Genomic DNA, 27,589 nt, shown 5'->3' with positions numbered 1-27,589 from the left:
TGAAACACATGAAGAAATGACAACACTAATACAGATGCACATTCACATAAAAATGTATCACAGATATAACACAGATGGAGGGGTAAGCATACACTTATGCACATATATTTAAATGGTACTGTAAATGTACACCAATCCAAATAACTACAACATTTAAAGTAAAGTCAGCCTAATGTTACACATACCTGAAGTATCTTTTCACACAGACTGTTTGAAAGAATTGCCAACATTTGTCTCTTTGTTTACCAGGATGGATCATGGAGGCATCTCTCACCTACACTATGAGGAGGAGGAGGGTGAGTGTGTGCACATATGATAGACCTATGATATAGATAATAATTCAAACAGAAAGCTACATCACCACACCCACTATATTAAAATGAGGCTGTTGATTCATAACAGTAACTTGTACGTTGTAGTTGTTCTCTTTGTTTTTAATTTCTTCTGAGAGTTTGTGTGGGTGAATGTTAATGTTAATGCTGCACATGAGGAGTGAAGATTGACATTGGGGTTGGGGAGCTGTATTGCATATTTGTGTGAGTTCACACTGCACAGTAGTTTAGCGAAGTCTGTCCTTTTTTCAAATATCCAATATTGGTTTGTGTTTCCCTGTTGTTTTGTTATTCCATGAGGAGTTTTGTATGCAATTAGTTTTCTATGTTGCCTTAATTGCCTGCAGATGATCAAATTCACATCACCCAGGTTTTTGTTGCAAAACAGTGATTATAAAGCCAAACATATAATGACAGCTAAGGACTCGTTCTCAATAGACTTGATTTGCTTTTATTTGTGAATATGCCATCAGACAATGCCACTGTTTTCAATGCACAGGCATGAAACATTTACTCATCCAATTTATTCAGTTTGTTAAAAATGGTTTAACATTCATGAAAACACTCCTTTGAGCATTAATGAAAGATCTCACTATACAATCTGCTGGTCACTTGTTGGGGGCAGCCCTATATGTTTTTAAGGTAAAGTACCCCCTTTTTTTCAAAACCCATATTGGCACTACAGCTTTGCTTGTAACTAAGTGAAATCATTTATATTTGTTCCCAGACCATCAGTCCATCTACATTGGTGTTCCAGTCCCTCGAGGATATCGACGCAAACGCAGGCGACGAGGCTCTAGTCGCGAGACTGTTGACATGGACAGGGACAGACGATTTAGCCACCACAGACACCATGAGCATGACCAGTACCAAGACATAGACATGGAGGAAGGACTCATGGATTCAAATGAGCAGAGTCTCCAAGACATCACCCACACAAGTAAGTCAGCGGCCAGAGAGCAACAGAAAGACACAAAATGATGTAGGATATTTGACAAAGCAGAACATCCTGATACAGTTTTAACAGTAGTCTCACAAGGTCGGCCCTTAGAGCATTATGAGTTGAGATCTGGTCAGTTTCCCCAAGTGTTCCTTGCTGTTTCTGCATTTCAGTTGCTTTTGAGAGACTGAACACTGTTTGTCTGAGCTCACAAGATGAAATTATTTCAACCATTTTATTACATCAGTTCAACAGGGATTAAACCTTGTTAAAGAGGCACCTTCCTCATCACAGTCAACGCTGTGAGGTCTTTTACGGCTCTGGAGGCTCCTATCAAATGTAAGAAAGTGCCTGATGATAATGATGCCATGGTGATGTCAACAGCGTCTTTTTTAGTTTGGGCTTTGGGTTACAGATTGTTAACATAAAATCAGAGGCATGTAGAGTTTGAAAGCTCTGAGTTATGAAGTCTGTTTGAATTCAGATACTTGTAAGTCCAAATACATCATGGGAAGTGCAATGCTAAACTGTAGAAGTACCTATTTAAAGATGGTCAAATATCTGGTCTCTGACTAACTTTCTGCAGAAAGTCTACCCTTTGGCACTCCTCACCTGTGCATCCCTTTCATACATAATTTTATAACTAAAATTTAAAAATGTGTCAAATAAGACATATTGGTTCTATAAAAAATCTTATTCTCAGATTTCTTCACTGGAGTCCATTATTAAGAGAAAACTCAATCATTTTCTGCCTATCATTTTAATAGTATGCTGTCAATGCAGTGGTTAGACTGCACACTTTTAGAAATAACTCCAGTAAAGTCTACCATTTTGTTGGACTCTTTTACTCTGCTTTTGATTTGATTATTTGATTTTACTTCCTTCCAGCAGTTTTAGGAGTGAACAGCAGGAGTCTAAGACACAGCCGCTGTTTCAGGTTGCAGTAATGAGTAGCCTGGCAGAACACCATTGCTTTGGCTTTTAAAGACTTTGGCTGGGAAGGCTGTCTACCTTGCTAAATCAATGTGTTGCAATCAGTGGCAAGACAGCAGATGTGTTTACCTTGTCTGGGCTATATGCACACACAAATATAGTTTTTGCACCTGAGAGTATGGATATCAATAATGCATATGGTATCATTACCAGTATTAGGATTGCATCAGGGACAATAAAGATATATTAGGCCAGAGGAAAAAATGGTGCATAGTAAGGGAAAGTAAACAACTTCAAAAGCATAGGAGGCATACTCTGACTATCCTCATTCTCAAAGCACAAATAAAGTCAGTTGAGCTCTATTTAGCAGCCACAGATAATGAGTATTTACTGAGGCAGGAGGAGCTGGTATCTACATGGCAAAACCTACTTCACTGAAATATGGGACTCAAATTGACCTTATATTTTCTTTCTTGTTTTGCATAATTGTTTTTGTTGTTAGTAGCTGTCAATAAAGCACTTTAGTAACCTTGATCACTGGTGGCATTACATCACCCTGTGTGCACTAATTATCATACTGTTAGGTCCAGAGGTTAGCGGCACTGTGGCTGGCTGGATGTCATTATCCTGCAGCAGCATTCATGAACATGCAGTGGTCCTAATTCAACCTCCATGCAACTGATGACAATATAATGGACTGTAGTACAGCAGCCTTATAATTGAATAACTATAATCAGGTAGTAATGTGTACTCTGAATGTACATTTCAATACAGCAATTAGTGCTGCTCACAGCTTGTTGTAATGACAAGGTCAATTAAGAGAACAAACAGATAAAAATCCACGCAATTACAACATGCACTTAACAATATGTTTTATATTTTTAACTTTTATAGTCTTCAGGCCACTGAACCCTGTTAAATCTCAATTATATGATATTACAAATCTTAAAATATGAAATACATTTTTAATTCCCTCAAGTGTCTCCAGCGGCAGAGCGGCTACGTTACATCCTGAGTGAAGATGATGACATGCCCACACCGACACTCTTCACTGAGATGGACACTCTACAGCGAGAAGGAGACGAATTGGAGTGGAAGGAGTCTGCCAGGTGGATGACTACACTCGCAAACACAGTCACGCTTCTGCCACTTAAAAATAAGATTCTTCTAGTATTGTTCTATTTCTGACTTTTGAAACATGGAAAATGTGAGGTATAAAATATTAAAACTTGAAATATACCACTTTCATTGACATTTTGACTTGTCAAACAGAGCTGTATAACAATAACTACAGCTGCATTACATTTAAGTCATGGATTACTGATGATTCACTCTGAAAAATGTCTTGTGACTGCAGGGATAATATCTCATTCCACATGTATTTAGAAATTGATGTTGTGGGGGTTTTCAGAGGAATCTAACAGTTTTTCAGTTTGAAAAATGGAAGCAAAGACCAACACCAATTCAGAAAGTTATGTGGTTGTGCAATCAGGTGTTGGAAAAACTGCCTATCCTCAGTTGCACAGTGTACATAAAATTAAGTCTTGCTCAGGCAGATTCACCCTTGGTGCCAAAAGAACTGCTGAAGAAGTCATAAAGGTGATTAACTGACATCAGCAATACAGGGTATTTGTGGTGTCTGTGCTATAAGCACCATACTTCCCGTTCACAGGGTGAACCTGGGAGCTCAGACTGTTGACCAGGGGTAACCACCAACAGAGCAGAGCTCAGAGAAATCTCACCTGCTCTTTCTCTCTGTGTGTTTTGCTTCCTTTAGGTGGGTGAAGTTTGAAGAGAAGGTGGAGGAGGGTGGAGAGAGATGGAGTAAGCCCCATGTGTCCACGCTGTCTCTGCACAGTCTTTTCGAGCTCAGGACATGTCTTCAGACTGGAACGGTGCTACTGGACCTGGAAGGCTACTCACTGCCTCAAATAATTGGTGAGGTTTTGAGGAGAGTTTTGTCGTGGTACAACTGCATCTGACACTGAATTTCACATATATGTTTGGTTTTACATTCAGTTATGGAAGCAATATTTTGGCCTGATGTAGTTCTTGCAGGAAGTCAGCTGTTTCCTAGGTTTTCCCAAAGCAAAATTATTTTAGTGCATAGCAATAGTTCAGCTTCCTACAAAACCCCCAAAGTGCAATATAGTAAATTGCACAGGAGATATTAAGGGGAAATTGGCATAAACATCTTTGCTCTCAGTGCACAGATTGGAAGTAATTTCCAATGTCATGGCCCACCTACCTTCTAAAACTAAGGACAGATTTAGCCCAGGTGAACAAATTGATAGTGCTTTCACAGGAAGCTATAACAGAATGGTAGTATCCTTGGGATACACTGGATTGCTAAATACAATATAAAGTCTGTTATTATTATTGTTTTGTTTTATACAATATGTTAAAAATATAAAACTTATTGTTACACACATATATACTAACAATTACTATTATTATTATAAATAATAATTATAATGAGACCCATACTCCCAACACTATAGAAGAACAGATTGAGCTCTTTTCTGTAAGGCAATGTGACTTTAGGTTAACCTACAATTCTGATGTAATGTACAAGGTATTATTTTACATCACTATGCATACCCCGACACCAAAACTGTTCTTCATGTTGTTAAAGAGTGACGCAGCACGACAACAATTGCAGCTTCTCCCGTGCTGCCACCAAATTTAACTGCTGGTAACATTAATGGATGATTCACGACATTACAGGTTTTATGTGCATGTACATACATTAGACTATAAAAATTGGTAAATATACAATATAACAGAGTTCTATATTGTTAAATTTGACTTTTTATATTTGTTCAATTTTTAATATTTTTTTTATTGTAAATACCATATGCTGCCTTTTTTTTAATCTTGTGACTTGCTGTTTTGACTATGTGAATTTCTCTGCTGTGGGACAAATAAATCTTCTTCTTATATTCTTAAAACTCCATGTTATTGGTTAATAGCTTGTAAACCAATATTCCACTTCTTGGTCAAGATTAGTTGGCTAATTTTTACCACTTATTCTGAAAAATCTGTTACATTTGTTTCAATAGTGACAGATGTTTATTACTCACTTGATCATTTTCATTAAAAACACTGGGGAAAAAAATACAAAATAGCTTTAAAGTTATTTCCTTTTGCCAGACACATTTTTTTACTAAATATCCTGTTTACTTGCTATGTGGATGCATTATCTGGATTTAAATGTATAGATAAAACATAGAGTAAATGGATCACAGCTATCAGGGAGGTAAGTTTGTTCATTTAGAACAATTAAAAGTGTTTTATCTAGGGTGTTGTGGTAAACAAACAAATATCTTCCCCTGTCATCTACTTTACACTGCATCACACATCTCTCTTAGTATAGTAAAGTCTGATTTGGTGTCCTGCTGTGCTTCTAATGTAGCTGCTATTTTAAAGTGACTGGCTTGAATCCTTGGTTATTTATCTGTTGTTAGAAAATGCCACTTTGCTGCATGTAAAGCATGTACTGCTGACTACATGTACTGATTACATGCATCTTCATGCCTTCATAGATCTGTATACATTCTGCAAAACAAACCACACTATTAAAGTTTTGGAGTGCCTCAGTATTTTCCCATGTGTTTTTCCAGATGACATAATTGAGAGACAGATAGAGGAAGGCATGATATCTCCTGATCTGAGAGAGAAGATCAGTTTTGTCCTTTTAAGGAAACATCGACACCAGACCAAGAAACCAATCCACCGCTCGCTAGCGGACATTGGCAAGTCCAGCTCCTCCACCAGTGAGTGCCCTTATCTGTAGCTACAGCAGAAATTGTCATTTAGCTTTAGCTACAAACCACATTGCAGGGCAGGAGGCTTTTAGTTTACTGACCTACACCAAAACATAAAACCAGGTCACTTATTAAACGCTGCTGCATGTGTAAAATTTGAAAAGGTGGTAGTGGTGACTTGCTCTATCTTATTTCCATAGTTAATATTACTACATACAGCACTGGACAGCATGCATTATATTATATTATATTATCACATGCCATCACATGAAATAACAGTGTGTCCCCCTGAGGTAAAGCATTTTTTTCTTTATCAATGATCAATGGTCAATTCTGGTTCCAAAAAGTAATTTTGGAACCTAAAAGAAAGTCATTATGCATATACTGTATTTGTGATGAATAAATAAATGATCACACTCATGTAGTCAACAAGGATCATAACCTCCACAGGGGATACACTAATGTTTGATGAGTTAATTGCATTTCCTCACGTTATCTGGGCAGAGCACATACTGTTAGATAAGTCGTAAAGTGTCACCTCCAACTACTCTTTTGTTTCATGTGTCTGTCTGTGTATCCTTTCTCTTACAAGATCGTAATGTAGGGTCTCGAGGTGGTCTGGGTCCAGGGCCAGGTCTGGGGCCAGTGGCCAACTTTAACCGATCCACGGAAGACCTCAGAATGAAACAGCAGTCTGCTAACTATGGCCGTCTGCGTGAGTGCTGGTCAATGGGTTCTCAGCAAGAAAGACTAACCCCTCACCATCTACACTCCAACACACAAACGTTTTTTTATTGACCCCAACTTATCAATTAAATGGCTGTTGATGTCCTCAAATTCAAGAAGTGTTCACTCCCTTTGTGGGTGAAATAACATATTTGAAGAAATCATAAAACAAATAGTTAATAGGCATTCAGCAAGAATTAATGCGGTAAAACTGTTGGATTGGCCTGAAGGTTCCTATTTTTATATTTAGTATTGTAAACTAAGAGGGTAATTGTGCAGCAATTATTCTCCAAATATTATGTCATATATTGTCATGCATAATGTTGATTGAAGTGAAAAACCATAGAAGCAGTACCAAAATTCTCTCTCTTTTCTGTCTAAAGCAATTAGCATGTGATTAAGGTGTTTTTCCTTCCAGGTCACGCTCAGAGTAGGAGCATGAATGATATTGCTGACGCTCCGAGCACAGACCAGGTGAGTTTTTATTTAGATTTTTATGGCTCAACATGGTTTCAGTCTTTTTCAGGGCCAATCCATCTTTCATATACTTTCATCATATACACATTTTTGATACTGAATATTTTTACGGAACAGCTTGTTTATGCAATTTCCACTTTGCTGTTATTAGATTACCTGTTTTATGTCTCGAGAGGGTGTTGAAGTGATGCTTCTCTGGAGCGTGATAGCCAATCCTGTCCTGAGTGTCATCACTTTCTCATTATAGTTGCTAGTGAAGGTGACAGCTAATGTTACTGGAAGCGTGCAAACACATAACTCACTGATTATTCAATAGTGCAACTTAAACCCAGTGTCATGCATGGATCAATGCACAGGCATGCTGTTGTTGCTTGGATTATGCTGCTAAGCTTTGAAACAAACAGGTCAGGATGAAGTGTCATTCACTGTGATGACCAAATAAAAAAGTGAATGAATGAGAATTTGATTAGGTGTGTGTGATGTAGGCTATTAACTTTATTTGTTAGTGCAACTGTGGGGAAGGGCTGTGCTGTTCTAAATACCCCCACTTATGAGTGGTTGTATTTGCAGGACTACAGTAGGTCACATGTGACAATGGAGAGGTGATAGTTTGTTGCTGTGTGTGTATGTGTGTGCCACATTGTCTGTGTCAATATCGAGCTGGCACCAGAGAAAACATGGATCTCATTGTCCAGTATGCGTGCTGGGCCCTCACATGTAGCCTCAGACTCGGGATGTGGGTTATTTAAAAGGCTCTCCATTACTGAGTGTTATTGTATTGCTGTCTAGTGTCCAGCCACACCTTTACATTCAGTTAGACGGGTCAGGTTATGAGATATCTGCTAGGAACTCTTATTTGAAGACCACAGACACACACACACACCACACCATTATACAGAGAAAACGTGAGTGTGTGCAACTGTGATGAGGGACTTTCTTTGCCCTGCCTTGAAATGGCTGTGCATAGTTCTTGATTTATTATATGCCAACTTCACCTGAGTTTGCACTGCCCTTCATTTTCATTTATTTTCTTGAAGAAACTTCCAAGGGCCTAAGATGATATTTCTGAAGTGCTTATTTTATTTTATTACTGAAGGATATTGACTTTACAATGACACATGCCCAAGAAAAGCAGCAAATCCTCAGATTCGACAAACTGGAACCAGGGAAAGGTCTTTTTTCCTCAAAAAAAAAAAGTGATACAAATTCTAGAGGACGATGTTTTAACATGTTTTTTGTCCTTTCACTTTCTGTAGCTAAAAAATAAATTTATGAAGAAGATCCCCAGAGATGCAGAGGCATCCAACGTCTTGGTGGGTGAAGTGGATTTCCTCAATAGACCCTTTGTAGCTTTTGTCCGCCTGGCCCAAGCCACAACACTAGGAGGTCTGACTGAGGTGCCTGTACCCACCAGGTGAAATGCCAAGCAAAATCTCATGCTTCTTCATTCTCACTGAACAAAGACATTTTCACAGACACCTGCCATGCTTGAACATACCTTACATATGTCTCATGACTATACAGATTCCTGTTTATTCTTTTGGGACCCCAAGGAAAGGCCAAATCATATAATGAAATTGGCCGAGCCATAGCGACCCTAATGGTGGATGATGTAAGTATCTGTCCGTGTGTTTCCGTGCCATGCCTTCTTAGTTAGACAGCACAGGTTGGCTCTGACATTGTCTCAGTAAACCTGTGGAAAGAGAAAGTGTCAGGTTGTGAAATGTGTGCATCAGGTATGGTCCCTGATTTAGCCTGCTGATCCACTGAGATACCCACTATTGTGTTTTAATTACATCTGGAAGAAATACTAATTAAGTAACAGAAGCAGGGTTTCTATTCGGATAACAACCCACCTGTGGTTTGATAATGGCAGTGTTATATAGATACTGAATAGAATTTATTGCCTCCTATATGCCTGGACAAAAAGCCCCATGTGCTCTTTTAACAGTACTACTAGTAGTATAAAATACAAGGCTGTTATTGTACACTAAACTTGGTAAAGCTAAGGCAAAGCAATAGCATGTTTATCAGCCTCAAACACTTTAAGTTTATGGTTGATAGTTTAAAGTTGACCTCCATTATAATCTGGGATTTCAATAGGAGTTAAACTGTTCTTCTTAAACAGAATATTGTCATAACGTGATGATGCAGTGCAGTTTTTTTTTCTTAACATCTAATCTCTATTGTGAAAAGATGTTCAGTAACACAAAACGTATGCATTAAAGCCTTACAGAAAATATTGTATACAGAATATATAGATATTGAAGAGTAACAAACACTGTTTATTATTTGTTTAACACATATTTATACAGTCTTGCTGATGGGTTTATATTCAGTTTGATTCAGGGGTTGACATTTTGACTCCTGTTTTATGGTCAATTTCCCTTTGTTTTATAGTTTGTTTTTCTTTTGAAGTCTCAGTTTTTAAATAACATGACAAATATTTGACAAATATGACCACTCAACAAAGGAAGCAGCATAAATGACTAGGAATTGAATTTGATAGTAGTACTGCTTTTAGCCCCCCTTGTGACATGTCTCTATGGATGGACATCTCAGCTCACTGGTTACTTTGGCTGAGGCTGAAATATCTCAAACAACTATTGCCATGGAATTTGGTACAGACATTGATTATGCCCAGAGGATGAAGCCTAATGACTTTGGTGATCCTCTGACCTTTTCTGTAGCACTCCCACGGACTCTGAGCCTCACCATAATGTTGCCTATTGTGGTTTGCCATGGCTTTTTGCTTACTTTATCTGTATGTGATCACAAATAAACTGGCAACAGGGCAGCAGAAGACCAAAGATTGTAACACTGACTTTAATTGTATAACATTTGTCTTATCAAGTGGTTTAATTTGAGAGTTGTTACTGTTATTTACCATACTGAAGTTACAGACAACCTGTAAATTACATGTGGCATTATTAACTAGATTTGGGTTAATCTAGAAACTTGTTTGCAAAAGGCTCCTGTATCTTCACTGATTGTTCTTACAGACCAGAATTAAGTTTGGCTGTTTTTGCAGGAGGGTGAAATTCAATGAAGGTACCACTCTTGGGAAAACATTTCTGTCTTTCCAAAACCGCAGACACCTGCTGCTTTCAATTTTAAAAAGTTTCAGTTTGATATATGGTTTGTGTTGTCTTTTGGTTTTACAGTCCTAATGACCTAAAGCCTGAGCAGTGAGCGCTGACCAGTTACAAAACTAGAGCTGGACCCAAGCCATTGCCAGTTCGAACCTGCCCTTTGAATGTTTCATCTATATTACTCTCACATACCTCACTACAAGTGTATCCAGGACATGATTAGTTGCTTACTTGACAGTTGTTTTTAAACGTAATCCAGCTGGGGTCAAAAATCAATACAGCTTTCACAATTTATGTTTAACAAGTCTCCAGAGGCCATCAGAGAGGATGGAAAAGAGTAAAATCTTAGTTATTAGAGCAGTACACATTGATCATTATCACCATGATATATGGCATGTGAAATGTCCATTGTCTTTTCCATTTGTCTATATCTCACCCCCCCCAGCTCTTCAGTGATGTAGCCTATAAGGCCAGAGATCGGGAAGACCTCATCGCAGGCATAGATGAGTTTTTAGATGAGGTGATTGTGCTTCCACCTGGAGAATGGGATCCCAAAATCCGCATTGAGCCACCAAAGAAAGTCCCCTCAGCTGACAAAAGGTTGGGGTTTCACCATTCACCTCAATAATGCACATCACACTCTGCTCCTGTTTGTGGCACAAATGAGCAATAAGTCTACAATTGTCTGAAGTTAAACCTTTACCAGAATCTTCTTTTCTGAAAGATTCAGAGATACAGCAGAGTAATGTGTTTACTGAATGAACGACACACATTAGACCTAAATTAAAGGAATAATGCCTCTACGGCAAAAAGCATCAGCCAAAGCTTTTTGGTCGAAAATCCTCTGAAGCAGAATGTTTACAACATAATAAAATACCCTTCTAATAAACACAAATGAATAAATTTATATGCCCAATATTTGGTCCCATCTGTGCCATATGTATCTCTTCTGCAGGAAGTCAGTGTTTTCCTTGAACGAACTAGGCCAGATGAATGGTACAGCTGGAGGAGGGGGAGGCCTGGCTGAAGATGAAGAGATGCCAGAACACCATGAGCTTGGGGAGGAGCTGGCATTCACTGGACGGTAGGTAGTCCAGGCCACATGGCAAACTGCTGAGAGGATTGAATTAAGCTTAACCTGACTCTGGCATATGGAAAGGGAATTTGAATATGTATTAATCAAAATCTGGCAAAATGGACAAATATATTTTGGAACAAATTCAAAATGCAGACACTCCCTAATGAGCTGAGGATCAAGATTAATCGTCTGTCAGATTAGCAGGGTTGGACTGCAACTTTCAGCAGTATCTGAAACAGAAACAACAAATCCAAATGTCCCACATCTCGTTTTCATTTACAGCAGTGAATGTTACAATGAAACTAAATATGTAATTTTATCTTGATTATCTTGAAAAGATTTTTTTGGAAAATAAAAATGTAAAAATCTGAAAAGTGCAGATAACATTTTCATTTTGTCAAAGTCAAGACACAGTATAGAGTTATTTTTAAAGTTTCAAGAAGGAGACTTGAAAGTAACAAATGCTAATGCCTACATGTGTGCCTGTCTTTTACCTTAAAGTATTACATGCATTAAAGTACCTTAAGATGATTGTATTGTGATTTGGCGCTACACAAATAAAATTGAATTACGTATCACAATAAGACATGGGAAATGGTGGTTGCTAAATACTCTCACCGTCTGCTTTAGAGAAACTAACGTATGTCATACTGAGCGGTAGAATGTGTGAGGCATGCTAATCACTGTGTGTTCAATAGTTTCTGTGGTGGTTTGTACTTGGACATAAAGAGGAAGCTGCCCTGGCTGCCTAGTGATTTCTACGAAGGTTTCCATATTCAGTCCATTTCTGCTGTGCTCTTCATCTACTTGGGGTGCATCACCAATGCTATCACTTTCGGTGGCCTGCTGGGAGACGCTACAGACAATTACCAGGTAAAAACATTTTCTTATTCAGTATTTGGGTATACAAACCTGCGTTTATAGTGGCATCCATGGATTCCTGGCTAGTGATTCATGTTTACCATCATGGAAACAATGTGAACATCACTCCTCATCATACTCTGCACAGTTTAGATAGGAAAAGTGTCAATTAGTGTTTCCATGGAAAGGAGTTAACTTGAAACATGGCAAAGATTATGAAAGCGCTAAAAGAAATCTAGGTAGTGGCAAAAATAATATCACCAATCAAAATAGGGGGACTGGAGTAATCACCATAGTCTGGTGAAGCAAACAGTGTTTCTAACTACAGGACTACAGGCCTATTTCAACCCTATCAATGGTTAAGATAGCAGAAAGGACAGGAAGAGACGAGAACTTGTGAATTCTCTCAGTATATGAGAGTAACAGGTCTACCTGTCTCTTTTAAGGTAAGGCTGTTTAAACAGTGAGTTATGCAGTGAGGCAGTGATCATTTAACATGCTTGGGATGTTTCTTACAGTGAGCCAAATATAAACACAGGCAAGTAGCGTCACTAGATTAAAATCAAGTTGTGCCTGCCCGGGAAGTTCGACTGTAATTTGTGTCTCATATTTATTAGATTAGATCCAGTAAGATATATGGTGTGTGTGTGTGTGTGTGTGTGTGTGTGTGTGTGTGTGTGTGTGTGTGTGTGTGTGTGTGTGTGTGTGTGTGTGTGCGTGTGTGTGTGTGCGTGTGCGTGTGTGTGTGTGTGTGTGTGTGTGTGTGTGTGTTAACCTATATGGAACTTGTTTGTCATACAAGTGACACTGTGTTCCTTTATTTAATCAAGTTTCTACTGAATCAAATCATTTACGTCAGCATGTCAATCGTCTTGTGTGAGGAAAAACTACATCAGCATTCACCTCATTTTGCTACTGTCAGATAATGTTGCAGTGATTTACTAATATGAACTTCTTGCCAGAGAGTGTGTAGCATCATAAAGATGTCCACTGCTCTGTGAGGTTAGAGTGTTTTAGCTCATTATGGTTTTACATCCGATCAGGGCTGGTTTCTTCTGTTTGTCCATCAGAGCCCACACACAGGCACATGCATAGTTCTTGACTTGTTCACCATCCTCTCTCCTTGTCACATAGAAATACAACACCTGTGTCTATACAGCATTCACTTACAGCAGTTGATCCTTCTTCTTTGATGTATGTTATTCATCTGCTCTTCTCTTCACCCGAGCCTTAATTTGCTAATTGTAACTGTTGCTGTCCCAGTCATGTAGCTATTTTCAGCTGCATTTTCTTTCCCCATTAATTTGGTCTAGAAATCCCTTTCCCTAACAACTTCCCCTGTCTCTTCCTCCCACCTTTCCAACAGGGTGTGATGGAGAGTTTTCTGGGCACAGCTCTGGCTGGCTCTGTCTTCTGTCTCTTCAGCGGTCAGCCCCTCATCATCCTCAGCTCCACTGGACCTATCCTCATCTTTGAAAAGCTCCTTTATGACTTCAGCAAGTGAGCCTCCTTATAGCCAAATGATCATGTACCGTATTTGACTCTAGTAATACACTCATATTGTGGGAATACTGTGGAGTACTGTGTACACACACACTTTGATGTCAGTTAAGAAGCAGTGAAGTCATCATGGAGAACAATATCTTTTTCTCTACAGTGTATGCCCGTTCATCATTCTGTTCAAGATGTGCACTCGCATCTGCTCCAAGTGAAAATTATACATATGTAGTCAACAGCAAAGCCAACGCACATTTTTTCAAATCAAAAACATATTTACAGGTTTGATTTGTAGATGAACAAAACATTGATTTAATTTAATTTGCCCCAAGTGAAAGCTGAAGACGGTCTAATTGGGTTCTGGTCTTGAAAGTTTAAAGATGAAAAAAATATTCCTTCTAGCAATGAAACAAACTTTGCTGTTGTTTGTGATCACTTTATTTACAATATGTACAGTACCAGCCAAAAGTTTGAACACACTTTCTCATTCAGTTATTAGTAAAGTGTGTCCAAACATTTGACTGGTACTGTATGTCCTCAGACCCCCAGGACTTAAATATTATATATAAACCCTACTGCTCCTGTACTGTATGTAAATATAGTCCAGCGTGCTTATATTCTTTGTTACTGTGCACTTCTAACTATAAATAAAAACACAAAAGTCAAAAGATAGAGTAGTTATTCACAGAATTATTACATCTGTATATACAGTATATACAACGTGACATGATGAATGAAATAAGCGCATAAATAGGTACATTATTTAGCAGGCCATTTTAAATGTCTAAAGGAGGATCAAACATATAAATATTATTACAGAACATTTCAAAGTTGTACTGCTACAAAGAACAAATGTTTGATAGTATTCATGAGAAGGTTCATGCAATCACCAATATCACAACATCACCCAGAGAATAAAAGCCCAAGCTTAAGTGTGTAACTAATGGATTCAGCAAAGGTATCTGTTACTGTTTGATGATGTTTTCATTATGTAGATTATGGTTTGACATTTGTAAACATGCTGTTCTACATGCCCAACACACAAAATCAATAGTGTTTTCATATTTATCTCATGAATACATATTCACTATAAATACAGGTAATGTAAATCGATAACATTGATTAACAGTACTTTGTCCATCTATGGATTCACCACAACTTTGACTCCTCTCTCAAAGGAACAACAGCATAGATTACATGGAGCTGCGTCTGTGGATCGGCATCCATTCCTGCCTACAGTGTTTCATCCTGGTAGCTACTGACGCCAGTTACATCATCAGGTACATGACGCGCTTCACTGAGGAGGGCTTCTCCAGCCTCATCTCCTTCATCTTCATCTCCGATGCCATCAAGAAGTTGATAGCCTCCTTCAAATACTACCCCATCAACACCAACTTCAAGCCCGACTACGTCACCACCTACAAGTGCGAGTGCCTGGCACCAGACCCGAGTGAGTTCATCCCTTGGCTCAGGGAGTTACAGCAGGGTTATCGCGAGGACAGAGAGGAGGCTAAACTGGCCCAATTATGTGCCAGTTATGTATTAATTACAAATATATAATTGCTAATCATTTCCTAAAGCATACCATAGGCTAATAGATTCAATTCCTGCAATAAAGTCAACTTGTAGACATTTGAAACGTGGGTTCAGTTGTAGATAATCCATCACAGTGTTTTAACTGCATACATTTTTTTAACCAGAGAAACATGCAAGTCTGGTATATTGGAAAACACTTCAACATAAAAGAAATGACAAAATCCTCTGAGATCTTTTTTTATGATTTCCCTTGCTAAACGAGGTTCCTGCTCACAGCTGCTCTGCTCCATTAGATAATTTTGACATAAATGAATGAACAACAGTTTTGGTTGTCGAACATAAGAGATTTCTGTATTATATATTTGATATATTTGAACTACACTCACTGGTTTTAAGTGGGCAAAGCTTCATTAGAAAAGGGTGATATCACTAAAAAAATTTAGCAGCATTTCAAGCTGAAATTAAAGGAATTCAATGGCCACACAAAAATCTGTCTGATAATCCTGGGTATATATTGGAAAATCAGGGCCAGTAATGTAAGGCACAAGCTGAACAGCCAAGTCCTTTAGGACTGGAATAAAAAGCTGTCCTACACAGTTAAGTGCACTTTCTAGTTGAAGCTCTAAGTTTTAACTCTATGTTTTTCTTATTCCTTTGGTGTCAGTGTCGTCAGTGCTAGAGTTTCTTAAAGTTTATGATGTCATACTGTATGTCTCAGACAGGTGCCTCTTACCGCCACATTAACTGCCAATATGCAACTCTAGTCATGTTGGACATGCTGCAGTGACTCAATTTGGATCTCCCTGTGGGGCAATAAAAACTAAAGGAAAATATCAGGTGTTTTTGTAAAAATCTAACTGTGATTTTGCTTTTATTTGTTGTCGCTAAGTTGACCAGGTCATTAAATGACCTGTGTCACCATCACAGAGTTTGTGAGTACTGCCACAGAGCACTGCTAACTTTCATTTTTATTTGCTGTAACTCTAAAATGGATCACTTTGTGCATATCTCATTCATAATTCTATAAAAAAACAAATAGAATGGATCCTTTTCAACAAATGATGTCTATCAGCTTCCCAAAACACTCTAATATCTCAACTATACCAACTATTTGTAACCTTTGTCAGTTGAGCTGTAGCCGGTTTTGTCGAGGATGATTGGTGCTGATGACCAACATTTACTATTCATTATGTAAATGTAAATGACATTCAATCATTGTACAAATTCCCTTTCTGCTCACTAAATGTCTAGTTTTTATGAAGGCAAATAGCAGTAACTTCTATAGACACTGATTTCTGTAACTGATTTGTCTCTTGTTTGTTTTTGTCATGCACACACAATTTGGCTACCGTCTCTTACAAGTAAGTATCTCTTTGTGTGCATGGACCTGTTCTCTGCAACGTCCGGCAGCTGGATTCTCATTGTGTCTTGCATTCCTTTTCTTTCCCCTTTGTATTTCTCTTCATCACCTCTTCATTTACTGTCTCATTACCTCCCTGTCTCTGCCTGTCTCCCTCCCATTCAACAGTGGCTGCAATGATCTTCAATGGTTTAGTTCCAATACCAGATAACAGCTCTAGTGTCTCTGGGGTAAGTGCTTGTTTTCCTCAATTTTCATTTTTGACTCATTTTGGTACATTGTTTTTCAGACTAAATAAAGCCCAAATGACAACATTATTAGAACGGAGCAGAATGGTTTGTTTATAGCTGACCCAAAATATCCACTCTGACAAAAGAAGTCACTTTGCTCTCCTCTGTTTCTTTTTCACCATCTATCCCATCAACCTTTCACACTCCACTGATTATAACTTCATATCCCTGCCAACAATTCTCACTCTATTTATCATTACACTTTACATGGATTTGCCAAACCACTTCACTCTTTTTCATCCTCTACTGTTTCCCCACCACTGCCACCCACCACCCCAGTTGAATGTGACAGCTCTGGACTGGAGCCAGCTGAGCAAAGGGGAGTGTCTGAAGTATGGAGGTTCTCTGGTGGGAAACTCCTGCAAGTATGTCCCTGATCTGGCCCTCATGTCCTTCATCCTTTTCTTCGGCACCTATTCCATGACAGTCACCCTCAAGAAGTTCAAGTTTAGCCGCTACTTCCCCACCAAGGTGACACTCCAGCAAAAACACTACACAATGCTTTAAATCCAGGCACAACATGTGGTGCTCTGTGAATTTCTTTTCATTCAGTGTTTCTCACCTAAACACACTGGCCCTCATGCAAGACAATGATCATATTCTCATTTTTAGAATCATTTATTCCATGAGCCTCATATAAGTGTTCTAGGTCATATTCACCAACTGCGCAAACATTCACCATGATTTGATCATCAGGGTAAAGCGTCTACTCCATATACATGAGACCGTTTTATTTCTAAAAATGCTACACAGAATTTAAAAGAAAAGGTTAAAAATTTAACAAATTCAGGTGAATTAGTCATCGTATTAGACGGCTGGAGACTATTAGAAAATATTAACATTACTTCCAGTGATGTGTCTTTAGAGCAATGTTACAAATAAAGAGAATAAAAAACATCTTGCTACAGCAAAGCAGTCCATTGGTCAAATTACAGGTTTAATGCATAATATTTAGAGTGATCTATTAGCAGAAATGTAATCAGGTATTTATTTTGCCACTGGTGTGTAATCACAATACCAGCTGTTGCATTTTCCTAATCTTAGAATGAGCCTTTTAAATCTACACAGGGAGTGGGTCTCCTTTCACAGAGGCAGCCATGTTGTGCTGCCATGTTTCTACAGTAGCCCAGAAGAGACAAACCAAACACTGGCTCCAGGGAATCAGGTTGGGTAACATCTAAGGGGTCCTCAGAGGGTTGCATTTTGCAATCGCACCACAACATATTGTGAAATCTCTCACATTTTACACACTGCACCTTTATAGTGATGTGACAGTCAAAGATATAAACAGGTAAATATCTAACATTAGGTTATGTTATGTTGTCAAGTGTTATATGAGAGGATGCTTCCATGTAAAGCATCCTGCTTAAAGTCATTTAGGCAGCTGCTGGAGGGAGAGAGTAAAGAGCATATATTGTTTCGCCAAAGTATGCCAATAACATAAAAAAAGAAAAATCCATTGTAAACTGTCAAAGCCATGATATGATCAACATAACATGAAGAGTATGAAGTCTATTTTAGTTATTTGCTTTTAAATTTGTTGACATTACCTAGAAGGTGAGTCAAGGCAACTGGAGTTCTAGTGGTTGAGTTCACTACTTTTCACCACTAATCAAGAGGTTTCTTCAGGCTGAGGCGAAGTTGGTTAGAGACCTCAAATTTATCTTTCAAGTTGGTTTCACTTTACACTTGGTCTGAATAGGCTCATTGGGTGAACAATGGAAGTGAGCACAGGTGAGCGTTGTTAGGATCTAATGGTCGACTCTTGTGATCCCTTTGATCCACAAACTGGGTGTGGAGGATGTCCTCCCTGTAGGACATGTCAAGTGTTCCTTAACTTCCTGGGAATACACCCAAAAATGTGGGTGTCTCACTCCATTTTCATAGTCCAACCAATTCAGACAGGAGGTGGAGTGAAACCAACCTGAAAGATAAATTTGAGATTCCTACCAGCTTTCCCTCAGACTGAAGAAGTCACTTGATTAGTGGTGAAACGTTTCAACTCAACCATTAGAAGTCCAGTTGCCATGACTCAGCTTCTTGGAAACTTCACCCGTATGACTGAGAATCTTCACAGACTCAGTTGATTTTAGTAACGACTGAACATGTAGTTCTTGCATGAGGCTGATTGTATGTACAATAAACATATTGAATGCATTTCCTTCTGGCACTATTTGTATTCATGTTTGCTAGCTTGCAGCTTCTTTGCCATTACTGCCACCAAAAGCCACTGATCAGTGAAAAGGCAGGAATTTGTAATATGTTACCCATGGCTTTGTATAAGAGAAACAAAACCCTTCATAACAAACATTGTTCCGTAGGATAGTTAGTTGTCAAAACCTCCACGGGGCACCTTTAAGAGGAATACATGCTTGAATGCTGATGCAGTGAATACATGCTTGAATGCTGATGCACACAAAAGGGTAAATGTAAACAAGAATGTAAACAAGAATGTAATACCAGAAATTTTGAGTAAAGATGGGCACAGACTGTGTGATTTTTAATAGTCCTTCACAATTGTTGCTTGTCAGACTGTGCAAACATGATCCCTATGTCACACTGTAGGATCACAGCTGTCATAATGTCAGACTGTATGACAGTCAAGACGTGTCAAAAATGGATGTACACAAAAAGACTCGTCCGGAGTTTAACATCATAAATCCGTGACACATTTAGATCTGCGTTCTCAGATGGTAGGTAGCAGCAAACAAAAACAATCTGTAGCGTTCATTTTGTTTATGCCTTGATAATAAAAACAGAAAAAAATGAAGACAGTGTGTGTGGAGCAACTCCTGGCTGGGCAAAAGGGAACATTATGGCCTTCCAGTTGTACAGAGTGAACTTGAGGTTATTTGTTTCTAGTTTCTAGTCATTCTTCCCCTTAATAACTTTAAAGTAAACTTTACTTTGTTCATATTTTGTTTTTATAAATAATGGCATCAGAAGTGTCCCCATATGAACGGTTTGTTATTTGTAGATGTGAATTTGTTTATATATATGTGAATAGGTTCATTCACTCACACGCAAATTCCATTATCCGGTTCTGCGGTCCTATTGGTTCTTGGCTTGTCAGTGTCGCAGGAGAAGTGTCACTGCAGGAAAGTGTCTGAAATCTTCTGACACTGCCACAATTTCATTGGAGGAAAAAGTGATTGCAACAGCCATTAATCGGCTGTCAGTGAACATGTCAAACCAGCGATCAAAGGCTACAGGTTTTATCCCAAATTTTAGGACTCTTTTATGATTTTAAAAAATTGTCTTAGACCAAATCAGCGTGAAAATCACACTGTGTGCCCAGCTTCAGTCTCCAAATAAGGTTTTTAAGTGTTTGATGATGACTTTTTATGATTTAGTCAGAGAAACTGTAAAGAATTCAACACACACAAAGCAGATTGTCACCAGAGAGTGTCGTCAGACTGTCATGTTTGATAATTAATGATGCATTTGGCTGCAAAATGAATTTTGTTCAATGTGTAGTAGTACCTGTCCAATTCCCTCCGGCCCAACATGGCACTTCAGATAAAAGGCTCATTTTTGAGCCAACTTTAGCCACACATAGCTCAGCTTCTTCAGTATTTATGAGATCTTACTATTACACCTGGGCTGTTTTCAGCTCTGCAAAGAAATGGTTTTGTTTCTCATTCAAACTGTTTTATTTATTGTTTCTCCCTCTCACACCAGCTAAGGAAACTCATCAGTGACTTCTCTATCTTCATGTCCATAATGACATTTGTGGGGCTTGATATGTTGGTTGGACTCAAAACTCCCAAGCTAATTGTCCCAACAGAATTTAAGGTACAGCAAGTCATTTTCATATTATTGTTTTATTCATCTATTTAAAAAAAATTGTTGCCATCAGGGACCCTTTTTTTAGAGAATGGATCATGTGTGCTTTGATAGAATTTATTGACATTTTGGGGATTATGCTTATTCCCTTTATTTCGCAAGTGTTGTGATAAAACTTAGACCACTTTCATATTTGTCTGCTCAATATGAAACTGCAGTCAGGAGATGGTCAGCTTATCTTAGCATAACGACTGAAATCAGGGGAAAGCAGCTATCCTGGAACTGTCCCCCTCTGTCAGGAACAGTCACTGTGTCACGTGCTCAGCTGTGTTGTCACAGTGCTCCTGGGTAACAAATAGTCCCACACATCAGACAAATGAGCAATAGCTGATAATCAGAATGTAATATGATATCCTGTTCATGTTCATGTGCCACTGTGGAAATGTTAATGCTCAGTTGCTGTGGAAATAAAATTAACTTTCATCTCCCACCAGCCAACTCGGCCTGACCGTGGCTGGCTGGTGATGCCGATAGGTAAGAACCCATGGTGGGTATGTTTGGCCAGCTTTGCCCCTGCCCTCCTCGTCACCATCCTCATCTTCATGGATCAGCAGATCAGTGCTGTCATTGTTAACCGCAAGGAGAACAAACTTAAGGTACAAGTGTTACTGCTGTATTACTGAGGACATACAAAATCTTAAGAAAACCCATGTTAGGGCAGGATTGGACATGATCTTTTTCTTCAATTTAATTATATTTATGGACGATACTGGTCTTTTATTATTAAACTGCTCAAAAAAATGAAGGGAACACTTAATCATCACAGTATAACACCAAGTCAGTTAAATATCAAGAATATCAATCTGTCCATTTATGAGGAACAAGTGATTGTGAATCAGTTTCTCCTGCTTTGGTGCAATAGAGAGACGAAAGTCAGGCAACCCCCCAAAAATGCATGGTTTTACATGTGGTGGCCACAGACAAAAGTCTTATCCTTCCTGACTGATTCTTCTCAAATTTTGTGCTTGCACCTATGGGACATTATGTCTTGGTACACCACCAAGTACCACCACAGACTGTCCAGAAGCTCAGTGATGCCCTGGCCCAGGTCTGGGAGGAGCAGCCTAGATTGTGTTGGGAGTGCATACAGGCACGCAGGGCTATGCACACTTCTGAGTCACATTATGAGTTGCTGTACTGAAATTGACCCATTTTGGGTAAGCCTATGATTTCAATTCTTTTGCTTTGATATTCACTGAGATGAGTGAGCCCTCCATGGGCTGATGATTTTGGTTTCCATTGACTGTTGTCATTGCATTTTGTTCTGAACAAATTATACAAGATGTATTAGTGTGATTATTAGTAAGATTTTCAACTTGAAAAATGAAGACATCAAGATCTGATATTTGATTTAAGTGTTTCTTAATTTTTTTGAGCGGTATTTTATAAAATAGTATTAGCATTGTATTGTTGACACCTTCAATGTATTGGTTTAATCTGTTTAATAATTTATTTAAAAACATCACATCCAGACAGCATTTAAAATATAACATAGCCATTACAGAAAGAATTATCGCAGGCTGTTTTTATTACAATGATCTGGTTTCCCTGGCAGAAAGGCTGTGGCTACCACCTGGATTTGTTCTGGGTTGGTGTCCTGATGGCCGTCTGTTCCTTCATTGGCCTGCCGTGGTACGTTGCTGCCACTGTCATATCCATCGCCCACATTGACTCTCTGAAGATGGAGAGTGAGTCGAGTGCTCCTGGAGAGCAGCCGCAGTTCCTCGGGGTCAGGTTGGGAATTAACACAGAATACAGAAATAAAAAAGAGCCACTGGCAATGTCAGAGAATGAAACATTTTGTTAGGTCCTTTGTAGTTGAAATAGAGAAAAGCCTTGTGAAATTGACTGGATGGTCTCTTATGTATATTTCATCAATCCCCAATTTACAGAGAACAAAGAATGACAGGCATTTTGGTGTTTGTTCTCACTGGGGTTTCCATCTTCCTTGCTCCAGTACTTAAGGTATGAAAGACATGGTGGATGAATTGCATAGACAATACATGACTTTATTCTGTGTGCTGTTTCCTTTTGCTTGTAATCATGGTTATAATGGAGGGGACAGCCATCTAAATCTACGCTACTTGAAAACCAAAACAGATGTTTCTCTGAAAATATGCCTGATCATTTTACAGCCACCTTTCATATCTTCTAGTTGTCAGTTTGTAGTTTGCACTAAATCACTATGACTAATTAGCTAAATTGTCATGTCAGTTCCGATTACATGACATGGAGTCAAATTGTTATTGTTAGTAAAAGCTAAATTATGAAATAAAGACAGTTTTGACACACTCTGTGGCTCCATACTATATAACAGTACCTATAAGCAATCTAAAAATGTATTTGCAATCTGTCTAAACTGTGCGCACATAACATGTTGTCTGTCCTTCCTGTTGCCTGCAGTTCATCCCCATGCCGGTGCTGTATGGTGTCTTTCTCTACATGGGTGTAGCCTCTCTTAGTGGAATCCAGGTAAGCTGTGTGCCAGTGGTAGGTGTTATTTATTGTAATAAATACAGTTATTATAGTTGGACTTGCATATTGTATTTCTGACAGCAGGAGGAAAGTGGCTCATTTAGAGCTGCCAAGCAAACAAACAAGCATGCGGACAGACATCATCTGTAGTGGCACTGCACTGCACACCAGAATCATATGAAAAAAAAAAATCTGGAGGATTTTTAATAAGTATCCAAATTTTGTAAAAGTGCAAATTATATGGAATGGAAAAACAAGAGATATCAAACTGTGGGCTGAATATATCAACTGCACCTGTACAGTTTGTATGTGTCTCTTTCTAAAGGCCAGGTGTCTCATTATAATAACCAATATCTAAACTAACAATTTTACAGATGCATTTAGATGAGTTTAGAAACCTGTAGCTCAGTGCCTGATGACTTTGTGCCAGAGCAGGTGCTCCTCAGTAGCTTTCCCTCAAATCTTTGCACAGGCAAACAGCGATATGATGCATACAAATCACAGCTAAATAATGTGGGATTAATCTTTTATATCAGGTCTGCATGTAATTAACCTGTGCCACTCAGAACTTGAGCTCTCCTCTTCTATCTGCCCCCTTGTCTCATTGTCCTCCACAGTTCTGGGACAGGATTAAACTGTACATGATGCCGTCCAAGCACCAGCCAGACTTTTCTTACCTCCGTCACGTTCCTCTGAGGAGAGTACATCTGTTCACGCTGATCCAGATCACCTGTCTAGCTGTGCTCTGGATCCTCAAATCCACATTCTTGGCCATCATCTTCCCTGTTATGGTCTGTAATAAAATAGACTTGGGTTTGTAAAGAATCCTTTTAGCTGTTTTTTAACTCCTTTTACACTGGGTGTGAATGTTAATACTGGATGATCATATAGTTGAATAGAATTTAATGGCAGAACACATGAAATCGAGATCTCATCCAAGCATCCAAGATGCTCCGGAGGTGGTCTGAGAAGTACTCGGGGAAAAAACAGTGCATCTGCACTCTATATACAGAAACTGGAGAAGCAGAAATAATGTGTCTTGTGGAGACTTAATCAGGATTTTCAAGTGAATGTAGCGAAACATTCCCTGATATCCATTTTAAAGAGATTATACTGTGTTAAGAGAGGAAGTGATCTAATTTCACTGTGTATACTACTGACTCATTTTAATGATATCTACGAATGACATCAGGTTAACTCATGTATGTTTTACATTTACATTAAATGAATGTTATTGGGAGCTATATCAAGGGCTTTGTGTCAGCATACCTCTGTACCAACCCTCAGATCCTTGGTCTTATGGTGGTCCGAAAGATGCTCGACATGGTCTTCTCACAGCATGACCTGGCCTGGCTAGATGACCTTCTGCCTGAGAAAGAAAAGAAGAAGAAGGATGATGATAAGAAGAAAGGGAAGGAAAGGGAGAAGAAGCCCAAACCAGACGACAGTGAGGAAGAGGTGAGAAACATGAGCTTCTGCTGCCCCCTCCAGGAACAATAGGTCATGACATGAGTTTCTGACAACTGTGTGTGTGTGTGTGTGTGTGTCTGTCTGTGTGTGTTTCTACTCAGGACAAGTACCATGCCTACTCCAATCACTCACCCAGCTCAGAGTCAGACGTGGATCGCAGGTACTGTGTCCTCAAACTGCATATTCCTTACAAAGATCTCATATATCCTGATGTTGCACAGTCCCAGTGGGGAGCATACTGCCAACCTGCCGCCACACACAGTGCTGTTTAACACACACACACACATATGTATATATATATATATATATATATATGTGTGTGTATATAAAATCCTTGTGTGCATATAAACATTTGGTCATATACAGTAAATATGTCCAAATTTAAGGGCCAGTTCACAAAAATTACAAAAGTAAAACATATTTTTTCTCTTAACATTTCAAGCCATCAGTATAGTTCATCTCAGTCAGCCTACTCATGAAGTATGAGAGTAGAGTATGTAAATGTCCAGCTCTGACACTTTCGACAAGGTAAAAAGGCACAGAGCAGGGAATGATGAGCGACAATAGGAACATACAGATGGATGGAGGGGTCGAGCTGGGATTTATGAAATACTAGAACATAGATGTAGCTGTGGCAACATAGCTTTGTGGTATGATGGTAAAAAACAATGAGCATAATATTAATGGCTTAGGCACACCGCCTTTATTAAAAGAATGTTTCAGATATATGTGGCAGTGTGAAGTCTATGCCAGATGAGTGTAGCAGCAGCCTCAAGCTCACTGCCTGAACCGGCTCACAGGCTTCACATTATTTGCAGAGGTCTGCTGCTGACATTTCAGTCTCCACCACATTACAGTGGAAGTGATGGGAAATTGTTTGTGGTGCTCTCTGCAAAGAAACATTTAAAAATAAATTGCAGCAGCTCTTTTCCAAAATAGCATCCCTCCCTGGAACACACAAAGCAGTTTCCACTGAAAATTGTTGATAGTGAGATCTTTGGATTGTCCAGAGGACCTGGTATGTTGTTTCTGAAAAGATGCAATGTTGTGTTTTTAATGTCGTCTTCTGTGATGTGAGCACCACAAACTAAATTCTGTTTGTCTGTGCCTTGTAATATGTTGGCAACAGAAATGCTCTATCAGACAGATGTCTTAAAGCATACATAAAAGACCTTTCTGCCCACCAGTACTTTTTGTAACTTGGGTGAACTGACCTATTAAAAACAGCAGCTCATTTTTGCAATACTTCTTTTGTTTCATTCCTTTTTATGTTAATTTCAGATGTTTATAAATAGAAATAGAAATATAAACTACAGACCTGTTCACTTTTGCCTGTGAACATAAGCTTCCACATTTGACAGGTTATTTACATGTAATATTGTCCAACCACAGTCCAGTTTCCCCTCATTGTCATGCTTGGGCTCAGTCTCCTCTCCATGCACTTTAAGGCAATGCAGATCATTGTAATGTTAACCATATAGTCCTGCTGCTACTCTTCATGTATTATGAGTTAAACATACCACAGTTTGTGCACATTACTGCCCTTTACAGCTCACCATTTTGTAATTCATCATAAGTGGTTGTTACTTGTGTAAAATTAGGCTGTAACTCTGAGGTCCAGGGTGATAAACTCATGTGCATGCTGTGTAGTTTTCTGTCTTGGGCTGCTTCTTTTGTGTAGTTTAGCATATCTGGAATTTAAATAGAAGAATAAAAACAACGTGTGGTCCATTGTTTGTTCTACATATAGTGTATTGACGGATTTGTTGCAGGTTGGCTTGTCTAAAACTGTATAATTATCCAAATGCAACAAGCATCATTGTTTTGGTTGTTTCTTTTTCCTCCATGTGCTGAATCTCTGCATGTGAAAATGCAGCCTAACCCAAACTTTCTCTGTACTACCCTCACCTGAAGCCACGGCAGTTTCAGTGGAAATGTTTTGCATTGAAAGTGCAGCTTTTCCCCATAAATATACTGGAGTTTCAAGATTGTCCATCCTTTCTGCATTGCTTTGAAAGAGGCATGGTTTGGAATTGACAGTGTAACTGCTTATTGATCGAAATGCACTTGTTTTGTGACATGTTGTCAACTGTGGATTTTGATAATTATGGTTTGTGATTTAAAAGTACATACAGTATCTATTAACAGCATTTCTTTGGTAAAGTACATCTTTTTTTAGAGGAAGATAGCTTCCAAATAATGTTCCACTTACAACAAACAGATAATGACAGTTACTGTGCAAAAAGCATTTTATTGACTAGCATAAAGGAATTAGGACGTAAAATTCAAGTCAAGGTATATTGTAGCTTGCCTTTCTCTGTTATCAGTAGTTACATCAAATTTCTTGATTATATTAAGGTCTTCAATTTTAGCACCAAAACTGCATCACTCTCTTCAGTAGCATAAAAAAGAAATGAAGCTTATTTGGTATAAAGTAGAAAATGAGTGGGAGCTTTGCACTCCACTTGAGGTAATGATAAAAACGACTTGCTTGTAGAGGCCCACATCCAGGTTGCCGGTCTCTGTACCCTCAGTCCCAGTCTTCACCAGAAGGCACTGTGGCCACCGTCAACCACTGCAGCAGCTCCTTTCACTCTCTGCTTTATTTTCTTTTGCTAATTGCTGACATGAGCTGCTGTGGTTTTTGGCTGGAGCCCTGATGTCTCATGGCTGAGCTCCTCCACCCTCCCTCTGTGTTTTTGCCTGTGGGTGTGTGTGGTAACTAGAACTTGCCCTTCCTCAGCATCACCCTCCACCTGAAGATCTCCTGTCCGTCATCTCCGGCCATGCCCATGGGCCGAGGGATGGCCTGTCCCGTGCCCCAGGTCAAGATCGAGATGGAATCAGACTACGACTCGGACATCGATCACCACCAGCCCCGGGACATGAGCAGTGAGACCACATTATAA

General features: G+C 38.9%; 1 protein-coding gene across 3 annotated transcripts; it reads left to right on the top strand.

Annotated features, from left to right (window-relative positions):
* The first annotated feature begins 250 nt into the window (after nt 1–250).
* Nucleotides 251–27,589, top strand: slc4a5a (solute carrier family 4 member 5a). Of its 3 annotated transcripts, none has more exons than XM_026321207.1 (25): nt 251–296; nt 1,060–1,272; nt 3,185–3,314; nt 3,983–4,143; nt 5,829–5,981; nt 6,565–6,687; nt 7,117–7,172; nt 8,432–8,589; nt 8,700–8,787; nt 10,713–10,867; nt 11,223–11,351; nt 12,044–12,218; nt 13,573–13,706; nt 14,882–15,153; nt 16,795–16,829; nt 17,169–17,360; nt 20,571–20,684; nt 21,170–21,331; nt 22,291–22,469; nt 22,628–22,700; nt 23,139–23,207; nt 23,828–24,001; nt 24,498–24,668; nt 24,782–24,840; nt 27,424–27,589. In XM_026321207.1, exons 1-25 carry the CDS (start codon nt 251–253, stop codon nt 27,587–27,589), a joined length of 3,387 nt encoding a protein of 1,128 aa, XP_026176992.1. The 3 variants fall into 3 exon arrangements, with proteins under 3 accessions (XP_026176992.1, XP_026176991.1, XP_026176993.1); XM_026321206.1 differs by having other exon boundaries at nt 16,768–16,829; XM_026321208.1 differs by lacking the exon at nt 251–296 and having other exon boundaries at nt 1,134–1,272; nt 16,807–16,829.

Source organism: Mastacembelus armatus, chromosome 9 (genome assembly GCF_900324485.2).
Source record: "Mastacembelus armatus chromosome 9, fMasArm1.2, whole genome shotgun sequence".
Lineage (NCBI taxonomy): Eukaryota > Metazoa > Chordata > Actinopteri > Synbranchiformes > Mastacembelidae > Mastacembelus > Mastacembelus armatus.
The sequence above is the reverse complement of the archived record's forward strand: the minus strand, read 5'-3'. Positions and strand labels throughout refer to the sequence as shown.